We start from the raw sequence: 14,201 nt of genomic DNA, 5'->3' as shown, positions 1-14,201 counted from the left end.
TTTAGTTAGAACATAAGATTCTTTGAAGCTTATATGGAGGTGTTCACCGCTGGCGGAATGTAATTCGGTATAGTGTAAATGTTCGCAACGAGAGTCAAAGAGTCCATGCACTTTTTATGGAAAGATCCTTTCAGATTTAAACTTAATGTTCGCAGTCATTTAATTAAAAAGTTTATTATAATAACATTATTTTGTGTGCAACAGCTCTCGAATAATCTAAGTCTCTTGAATGTTTGTGTAAAAACTATATCGTAATGCATTTTGAAGCAGACTGCAAAGCGCTACAACGACCAATATGAAATGGCGGCAAACCCAAATTGCGTATCTAGCGGAAGATAAGGGAAAGTTGTCGTCGCGTTTTAAGTTGAGTGTCAATTTGAAATGAAAAAAAATATACATGCACGTGCATCATCATAGGAGAGTTTTGGTTTCTACAGGATGCTATCCTGAATGAAAACAAAATCAAAACACATTGTCGACAAATTTCGGCAAATTCCGGCACGGTATCAATATTGATAACTGAACCCCGAGGGGCTCACAGACTTTTCTTGTGCCACTCTGGTTCCCATCGCCACGCGTGATTCAAATTGAGATCGTCAGTGTCTGTCGACATGCACATTTTGATATAATCAAAGATTTATGAATGTATATATTTAAACCCTCAAAAGTTCATTACCAAAGACACAAAGTACATCTTCCTAGACACAGACGTTTGAGTAAAATTTCTGGTCTGATAAATATATACGATATATATTAACGTATAAAATTACATGACGAGGTCGTTTCAAAGACAAGTTTTATCTTACTTAACACTGATTTGGTGTTAGAAGCAAATATGTATTTTTATAAATAATCTACGTGGAAAATTTACATGATTTGTATCCTATTTCATAGATAACTACGATATTTTAAGGTCATCCTAGGAAAAATCCCATAAAAATTCCCGGCTGTACCCGACATGGAACGATCCACAGGAAATACAATTGCCAGTTAAAGCTCTATGGAATACACAAGTAGACCATTTTCATATACATACACCCTATCATATTGCATATTCTCATTACATGCAGGTCCTTTAACAGGTAAAGTCACGCTAGGCCTAACACATTATCCCATATTCAACATTTTATGTAGTAAAAAGTATGAAAAGACTTCCGACGACGAATTTGTTATTCAGTTTAGAATTTACGCTGGCTCAGCAGAGTTGGGAATGAAAGCTTTAATGTCATGGCTGAATCTACCTCTGATTTATCTTTGAAGTTTTACCCCGTCCGAAAACACAATCTTATTTTCCTTGGGTGAACTTTATCAGGCAGCCCTATCCATCAGTCTCGCTAAGTTTTTGGTCGTTTTGAAACATATTCTCATTCTTTTTGTTAAAGTTCACGTCGCTGTCAACAAGCTGACACATTAATCTATGTGTATATAGTGTTGATGTTGTTCTGACCAAAAATAAACAAAATACATAAAAACTGATATCTGATTTTTCTTACAAAGATTTAATCATTCTCACTGGACATTATAAAGTAGTCATTTTAAAGTGACTTTCTTCGGTGTTTACACGATATTTATGCATACTGGCAATGTCCACAAACATAATTTATCATCTCAAGAATAAAACAACAACAAAACTGGCCCTTTAGGCAATTTACACTGCTTTAGGTTAGTTATATATTACTATCTTAATCTGATTTTAGAATGTGCATTTGACGGAATCCAAACACTAGGAATAACTTTGTCCTCCAACGGATGAATTTATCTTGAAAGACAGTTGAGTTTTTTTAATAAGAGCACTCTGCGGGTAAAATATGTAAGTAGATCTCTAAGTTCCAAGGGACAGAAACACGTCAGTCGGCCTATAAGTTCATGAGGTCAAGGCCAATATACAAATACACTTAATGAATACATATGTTTTTATTGTGTTAAAGTATCAATCCGTTACTATTTAATAACTAATCACATTTCACAGAATTCCAGAAAACAAATGTTCCGTCTGCATTGTTTCAAATTGTATTCTTGGTTTTGTCCGTGATATTAAGCATGACTTTCCGGTTATTATAATTTCTGAATCCGGAAGTCACGTAGAGTCCGGAAATTCAGTAACTATCCAGACCCCTATAGTAACTTCCTAAATTAGTACATATTTTAATTAATGAAACAATTTCTGTATATGGAAATGCCTGTATGCCAGAACACTGTGACCAGTTCGTAGATTTTGCATATGGTTTCTGGAATCGTTATTAAATACCGGAAGTAGGAGGCTCTGTAATCGCAATGCATTCCGGGTACGTCATGCTATCTCTTGTGCATGCATTTCTTCAACTGATTTTTCTTATAGAATATGTAGGAAAGGAGATAGAACAGGAAACATGATTTACCAAACTGTTTGAATTCGAGCCGCATTAACGTAGGGAAACAACTTGTGAACATGGAGGTCCAAATCACTATCATCATTTTATCATGCAATATTTTTCCCATTACAAAAGACTATTCTTTCCTGAAAGACTGTTTATGTATTTTTTCATATCACATCGATTGTGAAACCTTAAAATACCCTTCACACAACTTAAACAATAACGTTTATTCAGAAATTTCATCGACTTTGTTTTATAAAACATTTAATTTTACGGTGGTAGTTTCGACATGCGGAAATTGAGACAGACACTGGTTGTAAAAAAAGAGTCACCAGGCATTACAGTTTTCGCCGCGAATTCTCCTATCAACAAGGACATATCCTGTATCAAGCACGATAAGGACTAAACCATGTACATTCCACCAGGTAAATTATGATAGACGATTTTGTATTCCTCACCTGAACTGTTACAAAACCTATCTCCTTTCAATTGAGATCACCAATTTAACATAAAAAAGATACAGGGCGTACGTTTAATAATTCATAGATTGTAGAGAGCGTACACACCGGAAGAGGCGTGGTCGGGGTAGACAGATCATTCGGGTCATCATTGATTAAATTCAGGTGAGGAGGGGAAAACCTAAACACATTAACCACGTGTCCCCTTTGGAGTACATGACCGGGATACTGGGCCAATGTCTTAGTGTGGTAGAAAATGTCATTGTGTGTCTATTATGGCTACGTGTAAGGGCAAGGTGTGATGTAGGAGGGAGCAGGCATGAGGATTGGGGCGGGGTAAGGTATATTGGGCGAGGGGATATTGAGTAAGTAACTAAACAATGTATATATGACAGACAGTGCAAATTCTCAAGCAAAATAATTTGAATTTGAAATCCAGTATTCAAAGATTCTAATTTTTACTATCATAAATCCGCAAAGAATTAGTTTGGTTTGGTTTATTTTGTTTAAATTTCTATTAACAACCAGGGTCATTTAAGGACGTGCCAGGGTTTGGAGGTGGAGTAAAGCCGGAGTACCCGGAGAAAAAACCCCGGCCTACGGTCAGTACCTGGCAACTGTTCCACGTAGGTTTCGAACTCGCAACCCAGAGGTGGAGGGCTAGTGATAACGTGTCGTGACACCTTAACCACTCGGCAACCGCGGCCCCTTTGCCGAACAATTAGCACCGATATCCACATCAAAAACATTTCCTCGTGAGCATATGTTATGATAAGCACTATTTTAAGACAATTTAGAAATTCATAACCTAAACTCACTACTTATAATAGCATGGGGGGGGGGGGGGGGGGGGGGGTAATTGGGTGTAAGTTGATATCTTAAATACATATTAAAGGGTATATTTATTTGATGTTTGTTACAATATAGCGAGTGTAATACCAATTATAATATTTCATGAGGATTACTTTAATTAACATACTGGAAACTGAGACCTATGCTAGTTATATATAGGTCTCTGCTGAAAGGAATGTGGGAGTTTTGACAATAAGTATATGTACTGTATATATTGTCGTCGCTGTAAAGAGAATACTATTGCCTAAATCAGAACATAATTACAAGAGATAAGGTTTAATGAACTTGTATTGCTACTTGTCCAATATTTGATGATTCAGTTGTTGGAAACAACTTCCGGTTTCTCCGGAGTCTTCCTTTGATAACGAAAAACACATATGAGAGTTGAGAGTGAGTTGTATTCCACGATGACTTGTTGTTGAAATTGTTTTCTCAATTATCTCCAAAATACCTTTTGAACTTCTCCTAATCTTATATCAACTCAAGAGCACCAGGCAAACTGTTAAAACGTGACTATGTCATTTTCTCACGACAGCAGAATTTAGATAAAAAGTGCATTCATTTCTACCCTACTGAACCTTCACCGAGTGCGCTGCTCTAATTATCGCCCTTGGCGTTTTGACTATGAAATACGCTAGGTGTCGCTATACTCACTGAACATGCATCCGTTTGATCCAGATCTTTCCTGCCAACCGTGACAACATTTGTATTTGGTTGTATAACTTGGCTGAAAGCGTTCCCGATATGTGTTGTAATAATATGTTCTGAAAAATAAACAAAAACATTGTTCAGTATTTGTTCAATATATCATGTATTCACCTAAATAACAAAACATCGAAAATTTTATTGAAATTTGTGTTGTTTTTTAATTCATGTAACAGAAACGTATATACATGTATGTCACTGGATATAAATCCATATCGGATCCATGGGCTATACACGTTCGAAAGGTTTTACAATCGGAACTCCTCGGATTGCAAGAGGCCCGTTTGCAATCGGAACCCCTCGCCATTTTCTTCGAAACAAGTCCTTCGTTCGTAAAAGCCTCCGTCTGCGAACATACGACTAGTTGCGATGAAAATGAGGGGTTCCGATTCCTATGTTCGCAGACGGAGGCAAGGTGTTCCGATTGGCACGTTTGCGCAGTCGGAACCCCTCGTCATTTTCTACGAAACTAGTTCTACGTCCGCAGACGGAGGCTACTTTGTAGGTGTTCCGATTGACGTTTGCGGTGTTCGAAGTACATGCTTGCTTATGTCGAAGCAGTGACGTAATATGCCAGTGCAATCATATAAAGCACGCACGTGTACTCAAGTGCCCTCGCACAGGAAAAAGGGTGTCACAGAAATAGTATAGAGAGTTGAAAATATTCTCACCCCATGCAGTTATCCAATCAGGATCTCGGAAATTAACATGTGACTTATGTATTAATAAGATAAATGTACATGTGATATGTTTACATATCGCTGAGGCATGTTCTTTAAGATCAGTCCACAGCCATATCCTACTGGGTTGTCGACGCTGTTATCTCCCCTTATCTTCGAAATAAAGTAGAATTGAATTTAAAATTAAATTAAGTTCGGCTTAATGACTCGCTATGCTGAGTGTATGGTGACATGCTAGATGTAAAATGAATCAATTATCACCACTGCCGAGACAAATTTTTCATGCCGATAAAACGATATGGAATTAACGTTGGCTCACACAACGATATTTTTTGAAAGTTTGCCGCCGAGCTCTATGACCCTTGACCTTCCTCCTTGAGCACTCGACGGTTACTACTAGTGCAACGCGATATCTTGGTACTCAGCAGCAAATTATTTTAGATTTAACTAATAAAATTATTACTAAACTGGTGTAAAATGTCGTGATTTGTACAATATATAATCTGTGCTGAGTATGTACTAGTAAGTAACACGGAATTTCTCAAGAAACCAATCTGCTAGAGCCGAAAGGGACGTCTCTTTCCCGCGATGGCGTGATGTATGTATTAAATTATGAATTATGCCCCAAACTCTATATTCTTATTATAAGTAACACTAAAGAAGCTAAGCTATATACAGAAAGAACTGGGTTAGACAAGTACAAGAAAATTTAATTTACATTTAAGGAAAAGAACAAATGAAGAGAAAAAAGGTATACATGTATGTGCCTACATTTTGAATACTTTTTATCGCAAACAAAAAATTCTCCAAAAAATGTTCCAGTGTTGTTCTCAGTTCGATAAAAAAAAAAAAAAAAAAAACCCAGCACAGTTTAATAAAGTACAATTGAGTTTACCTTTTAGTAACCTTACGAGTTTTATTTAATTATACAATAAGCTAGTTTATCATGATAGCCCCCATTACCCAATCAAACTTGTTATGCTCGAGTTAATGATAAATTCGACATATCGATGATCTAATTTATTCAATGCTGTCGACATATAGAAGTTAGTCTAATAAATCTTCACCATAGACTTTTATTCAATGTCATGGACAAACCAGTGTTTGAGCGGAATGATGTCGACATATCCGAGTTTCATATTAGTTTTTATTCGATATTTTGTTCAATGACATCGCCATAATAAAGTTGTGCTTTTACTCGCTGTCTACAACGAGAGGGTTGTACTATAATCGAGAAATTCGACTTTCTTTGCTTCTTTTTTCTTTTTGATTCAATGGCCGACCTTGCCGGTATACATTCGTTTGATATTCTCGGGATGGCATATATTTCCTCTAACATATAAAACTGATGAAGACACGACATTTTTTAAGACCACTAATGAACTGAACTGACACGTTTCTTTGTCAGCTTTCACTAATGAGCCGTGGAGTCCGGTTAGAATTCAAACTCACGTACACCTCTCGTGACCTAAATGTTTATTTAATTGGTGACAAATCTGTCCGTCTGTTTGATTCTCTGCTGGTATCTAGGAAAGGATCACACGACACGTGCAGTTATTAGATTGTTAGTTCTCTAACACCCGTATTCGTGTTCACGCGAGACAATTTAGTGTCACGTGTCATTAAACACGATGGTTTGATATCCAATAATGAGACTGTTCGTGTGGATATGAGACACGAAGGGGGGGGGAATAAGGACACTTTCATATACAAATGAAGAGCGAATATATGAGGCACGAAAGGGGGAATAATGACACTTCCATATACAAAGGAAGAGCGAAGATATGAGACACGAAAGGGTTGAGGTGGGGTTATGATACGGGGAGAAAGTGAGGATGGAGCGGGGGCCAAAACGGAACAAGACACCACGGATGATCTGACCAGGGGTATACTGCATGAAGCAACGACAGAGCAAGCGCGTATGCAAGAAGCGGGGATGGCGTGGGGCTAGGGGTGAGGGGTGGGGGATGGGGTGTGCGGGTGGAATAAAGCGATGGGTTACTACTAAAACACGGAACGACGGAATGACGGAACGACGGAATGACGGAACGACGGAACATACTAAAATACGGAACTAACTCGGAAATAATAAAATAAGGAACTAACATCGTAGTCAAAGTTACGGAACAGTTGATGTTTAATTGTGACGTCATAATAAAAATGCATACAAGAAGAACTCGAGACACGAACGGGAGTGAGGATACGAGAAACAGAGGAAGGACGAGGTCATGTGACACGAACGGGAGTGAGGATACGAGAAACAGAGGAAGGACGAGGTCATGTGACACGAACGGAGTGAGGATACGAGAAACAGAGAAATGGTGAGGAGCGGAAGGGGGAGCATACGACACGAATTTGGAGTTAGGGCGTGGACCATGGAGTGAATATATGATATGAGTCAGTATGAGACAACAAGCGATAATCGCACGGGAATAAGTAGTTATTGGGAGAAAAGGGAAGATGGATGTGAGTGGGTGGGGTGGGGATGGGGGTGGGGATGGGGGGGGGGGGGGGGGGGTGCAGAGACGTGTGATATACACGTCTCTGGTTGGTGGTAAATTGAGAATGTAATACTTTGAGGTTAGGGTCATGGGAGAAGGACGAGAATATAGTGGATGAAGTTTATTTAAAACTGGCTCAATCTATCTTTAAAATAAGACAACTATCCACAACAGTTTCCGAATTCGATAAAGCGACCTTTAAAACTTAAAAGGAATATTCTATCATTCTAGCGGCTATAGAATCTTACATAATCTAGTCAAATCCTTGTCGTGGGAAAACCCTTTGAGAGGTTCGTGGTATAGTAACATACAATTTTTCTAACAACAATCCACCTCGTTAGAAATTACAGGTGAAAATAGGTAACAAGTGTCACTATAGGGGAGACAGGTGCCCATAATGACTAGGGTTAAACCTAACAAAGACCTAATTACCCCGCGGAGTAATTTCAATTGTAACTTCCGGAGAACGTGCGTGACATTCTCTAGTTATTTTCTGCCATGTTGGATTTCAACGTAAAGCAAAATTAAGCATACAAAATTGGAGTACAAGGGCAATGTGACCCGTATTTACTTTTACAATATGGTTTGTATTTCGAAATTTTAAAGTACATGCCATTTTTATTTATTTATTTATTTTTAAATCACGAGAAATGCTATTACTTATTGCATAATGGATTCAATGAGTCTGCTTTGACATAGAAAGGGTGACATGTTAAAATGACTTCGTGCTGGTGCGTTCCGGATAATAAAATCCGTCCAGTGGTATGTTTCGTCCTTCGCGTGTTATAACTTTGATATGTTACAGCGAAAACAAACCGTGTTTAAATACGGCGAAAAGTACCTGTGCATTTCAACTCGAGAATGTATTGCAATCAAGCGATTACGCGTATTTAATACATGTATGTGTTACTTTGATGAAAGAATCTGTCGATCATTCTATAGAATTTTTTTATCCAATGAGGATGAGATTTCAATCAGCTGAAGATATTCAAAGTTGACGAACACAAATCTTGCCACGAGCGTTTGGCAATTTAAAATCTTACCCCAAGGTTTGAGATCAGTGAACATCCCTACAGAAGTATCTGATAATATCCATCTCACATATAATAGCATGTATACAGTATTCTTATATAAAATGGGCGATACTCCAACCGACGGGATCTGCCTATGTAATACGACCGTGCGGTCAAGGACACGCGGAAAATAAAACAATCATACTTGTTTACCTCCGGTAGTAAACAAACCGCCAGAGATATGCGCTAAGTCAATTACCGGCAGATAAAAAACAACGATATTTTGAAATGTGCGTCTCAAAATAAACACGTATGTCTGTGCTACGTGCCCGCGCGCCAGATTGCACGTGGAAATGTTGTGAATTTAACGGACACAAAATGAAAGTTGTATTACAAGCTCTCGTCCCCGTGCGTGTACTTCCAAATGTACTATAGATTTGGCACATCCTGGTGTAAATGTACCTATACTCCTATACAGTCACATGTCTGCCCGTTCGATGACGACGATGACGACGACAACGACGACGACGATGGCGACGGCGACGGCGACGGTGACGAAAACTATTGTATGAGACATGCCAAAGACCTTACCTCAAGCAACACAAATACGCCAATAGCTTCCCTAACTTTCCAGTTATCCGTGTAAAAAATGCAACAATTAATGTTATATATATATATGTAAACTGGTTGTTCTGAATGTTTTAAATCCGTATATGACGTCATTGCTAGAATCTGATGACGTCACCGTTTCTATTTGAGAAGTGATCTCACGTCATGTTTTCATTTTTAAATGATTTAGATTATGTATATAATGATGGATTCGCAGTAAAATTTCAAACAGTGATATATCTTGCAACTCTGTGAGAGAAAAAGAGAAAATGGTGGTGACATAAAAACGGGAGACAACTCTATGAATTGTCAGATAATCGTTTGTGATAGTGACGTCATAGAATCTCTATTTCTGCTACTGTATAATGTCTCTTGTTTATTATCCGTAACAAAAACGGTTGTTGATGAGCGGCTGTTTGCAAAGACAGACAATATTAACATTACAAGTGTACTATCCTTTTATAAGAATAATATATATCGTGTCTCCCCGATCGAATCGACAACGGCCCGACCCCCCGGGCCGGTAGCACTGCACAAAGACGATGGGTCGCCAAGACAATCCTCATAACTCACAGCGCAGGGGTTAGGCCTCCTGTACTTTAGACAACAATGTATGTTTGGCTCGAGGCATTCTTAGTTTAATGGATTAATTATTCATAAATCCGCAATCGGTGTTGCTTTTATTTATATTTTCACAACTTTTATGATGCGAAAAATCAAACCCTTTTATATCCAACCTCAGTTCCATATTATTGTTTTTAGGATTTTTCTGGTGTAATTTTTGTTTATTTTTCACAGTTGAAGTTACAAATTTAAAAAAAAACTTTATACAGGTGATTGATTGCAATGCTAATTTTGCACGTATCATCTTGCTATGTTGCAATCTGATACCGGAAGCAGAACCGATTCCTAAGTCCATATACTGTTTCTGACAAATGGTGACCAATGTGTTTTATGACCTGGATTACGTGTTACACCTATCACTGCATGACTACCATGCCCTTCAGTTCAAACTCAAATGATATGCAAAATGTTAATTGAATGACGTCACTATGGATGCCATAGATATAGATTCAAAATCTTAGGTAGGGCGCCAAAGCGTGTGTATTCTGCAATTTTTGATAAAAAATGAATTATTCATCTGACATTTTCTAATATTTTTCCCTTTTCATGGTAATTTTCAAACGTTTTTATATCCTTTGTCAACGCAAAACAATGCCTTTTCGTATGTACACATGTAGTTGGATCTATACCCTGTTAAGTAAATTCTAATGAAAGCAAAAGTTCAAAATACTATCAAACATGTTCAAATCACAGAATAAGTACATCATGAAAATATTTTTCTCGCGAAATAAGTATGATTTGCAGCAACTGCCATGAACAGCACCACATTATGTACTGTATCTGAACGCGCAATGTCAATCATTCCCTGATGCAGCTCCAAACAATGGGTTCATAAACATCGGCTAATAGGCAGCATTTAATGCGCTCACGAGCAGCTTCACTGTCTCCATATGTTCTCATGGACTTCCGCCACGTCGGATACTTGAAAGTCCGGGAACGCCAGACTTCCTATGTATCTTTCAATCAACGTCGACAAAGAACACATATTGGATACTGTAAAGACAAATGTGACTTACTACGTTCTTTAGTACACCGGGAATTTATGTTTCCGTCTGATGAAAGTCATATGGATGTTCTTTATGAGTGATGTGTACCAATCGGTAAGTTATAAAGATATATCTTCATACTGTATGGATATAAAATAAATATTTTGCAAAAATTAATATGTTTTTTGTTTTGTTTTGCTTTTATTATTATTATTCTTGGGCTTTCCTGGTAAAGAATCGAGGCGCCACATTGCTTAAACTTCAGCACACAAATATCAATAGAGTGACACAGTGCCGATCATTTATTCGTAGTACACAACGACACTGAAAATTGTTGTATGTGTCCTTGATATATTTTTAAGATGCATTATAATTAAAATTTACTTCAGAACAACGAAGAAAACTCGGACACTGTTCGGGAATGCCCGTCATCAATCGGAAAACATTCGGGTACTTAGTATTTCCGTCATAAAACGAATATAACCGAATACCCGTTGGTGACGGTTTAGTTTATGGTTTTATGTTTTTATGCATATATAAAATAATTTTAGTTTGTAGGAACGAAAATAATGAACTAAAACGCAATGTCACATATATCGTCCCCATCGATGACGTCACTTATATTGTCACGTAGCCTTAGACCGTCTATCATTATCACGTGACCTGTCGATCAGGGCACGCGCCTGAGCGAGAGACATTGATTTGGCAGGTCCTAGTGGGTGGGGGACGGAAATTGATGTATGTGTCAAGAAACTGACAAGGGGTTCACATCTCGTTCGTCATGGGGTCCAGACCACGTGGCGTGTTTAGTTCCAAAAGTAGAATGGACGTATCTGTGATAAATTGGCATGTGATAATCGGCAGCTGAGTGTACATGTATAAACATGCAAGAAATAAAATCGTTTTTAAAGCTGAATATGAGATATGTCGAACCGGAAGTGTACACAGCTCAACTTCCGGGATTTCATTCTAATCATGATCGAACGAATAAAATTCGTGTGTTTTTAAACTAAGTTTCCAAAAATGCTGAGTAAAAAACATAAAAGTTTGCACGTGATATCATTATGAATACCTTGTATTGGTGTTAAAATATAGCAGGGGAGTTAACTCCACAATTTAATCTATTAAATCAGAGATATATATAGAGCTATATGTGTGTATTCTTTGAATCAGTATCACAGTTCAAAATAGTTAAACGTGGCGTACAGGGTAACGGCACACATCCCGGACAAAAGTCTATCCGCAAAGCTTAATCACGGTACCACCAAGCAATCTCAAGGTATTATACAACGGGATAGCATATCTTTATTTGATTTATATGGCCGAACGATGAATACGGAATTGAATGTCAGGGTTACGGTTTATTATTTAGATGTCATTGAGGTTTTTTTTCTATTTTTTTTTCTTTATTTATTTTTTATTTTCTATCTTTTTTTATTATTATTTTTTCATTTTTTTTTCAGATTAATAACTCGAGACAAACGCAGGAAAACGTCGCGAGAGGCCATTAAAAGGGGAACACTATACGGAGTGAAAAATTGAATGTCATTTGGGGTTAGACCTACAAATGACTTTAGCATAGGAACACGTCTAGACTCCCCAGTTTATAACCCATGGCGGGACAAAGTGGATCATTGTCCTTCGGTTAAAAAAATACTGCATGTTAAATATGTGCTGTCCTTTTCGTACTTAACGCGTTAACTTAGCTAAATCACTCAGGTACATCTCTTAACAACGTTTAAACTTTTAAGTGTTTTCTGAACGTCAATATTTCGTTTCATTTAAAATTGATATAAAATAATTAAACGATTGTGTTAAGAAACACAAAAGATAAATACTGTATTTGTATATATATATATAACATAGTAACAGAATTGACGAAGGAAGACAATTTTTTGACTCGTGCCCTGACCGGGCCTCGAACTCACGATCTACGCACCCAATCGCCTAGCCAGAAATACCCGTAGCTTATACCGCTGCGCCATGTATACAACTTATATAAATTTGTTGATTGGGAGATAGTATTTCAATTGTCACACCGCTTAAGAGTTGCCGATTTTGGTTCATACAAGTTTGATGCTTTAACCAATCAATATATAATTCAATTTTACATCTCAGAGCATAATGGCTTCATGCCCCATACTTTCATTCATAAAGTTATGTCGAGACGTGTTTAAGCAGGCTGTGAATGTCTTTTGTATAAAATATTAGTAAGATTAGGAAATACCGGAGGTTTATCCTTACAGATGGATTAGTGGGCCTTAATTAAAATGATTAACACCGAGTACTGTGTATTCATAAACGCGGGGCTTATCCGACATACAACTGGCACGGCGAGGCCGTACATAAAGTGGTACAGCGATTCCCATATGTATGGCTTCGTTATGGAGTTAAGTAGCTGGGATGTATGTGAGAATACACAGTCCATTATTAAACTTCCTAATCGCCGGGATTATGTAGGTGTAATGAGAGCGAGCGTGACATAAGTATTACAAGCTGTTCACAGTACAACACTTGACGGACATAATACTCGTCTGTAGTCTGAAGGAAAATGGAAGAAGACCCCACACTGGGGTAGCATGTTTACAAACAATGTCTGTATCGTAAGTCAAGTATAGTGGACAGTTATATATGAGATTTTTACGTTTATATTAAAATATCTACACACGACCGACCAGTTAAAATTCCTTGTCATAGAGTTAATCAGTTTACCTCGTCACAATATCAGCGACGCCAAACGTCATGGTGTTTTTTTCTTGAACAGTTTAATTCATTGTCTAGAAAAAAAACTCATTGGGAATTATTAAGTGACACGTTATATAAATGATATTTATTGATGTTTGTTTTCACGAAATTGTAATTTGATCCTGCTAGTGAATTGTCAATGTTGTGGCGAATTGCATTTTAAAATCATAGCCCCAGTATTTCGTATGAATTCTCAATGGCGAGCACAGGGATTCAGCACGAAATTCCCAACACTCGGTCCTTATAAAATGTAAATGTATTTGGCATGAAATCCCAAACAGAAAACACAGGGACTTGGGGGTAATTCCCAACACTCGGTCCGTACATCATGTAAATGTATTTGGCATTAAATCCCAGCAGTGAGCACAGGGACTTGGAATGAATTATCAGCAGTCGGTCTGTACATGTATATAATGTACATGCATTTGGTATGAGCTCCAAACAGTAAGCACAGGGACCTGGCATCAATTCCAAACACTCGGTCTGTACATGTATATCATGTACATGTATTTGGTAGGACTTTCAAACAATAAGTTCAGGGACCTGTCATGAATTCCAAACACTCAGTCCATAAATGGACCGTGGGTTGGGATCTCGTGCCATGTCCCTATGACTGTAACCAATAAGACGTGGCATTGACGTTTATGAAATTCCGTACAATTTTGTATTTTTCT

The 14,201-nt window shown here is 37.7% G+C and overlaps 1 protein-coding gene across 1 annotated transcript in view; it reads right to left on the bottom strand.

Moving 5' to 3' along the window:
• Positions 1-14,201, bottom strand: part of LOC117344919 (multiple epidermal growth factor-like domains protein 6) — a 194,262-nt gene that overhangs the window by 124,044 nt on the left and 56,017 nt on the right. The window contains exon 3 of the mRNA XM_033907803.1: positions 4,319-4,428. Coding sequence (XP_033763694.1) covers positions 4,319-4,428 — 110 coding nt within the window. The remainder of the gene's footprint in view (positions 1-4,318; positions 4,429-14,201) is intronic.

This window comes from Pecten maximus, chromosome 16 (genome assembly GCF_902652985.1).
Source record: "Pecten maximus chromosome 16, xPecMax1.1, whole genome shotgun sequence".
Classification (NCBI taxonomy): Eukaryota; Metazoa; Mollusca; class Bivalvia; order Pectinida; family Pectinidae; genus Pecten; species Pecten maximus.
Note: the sequence above shows the minus strand (reverse complement) of the source record. Positions and strands in the feature narration are given on the sequence as shown.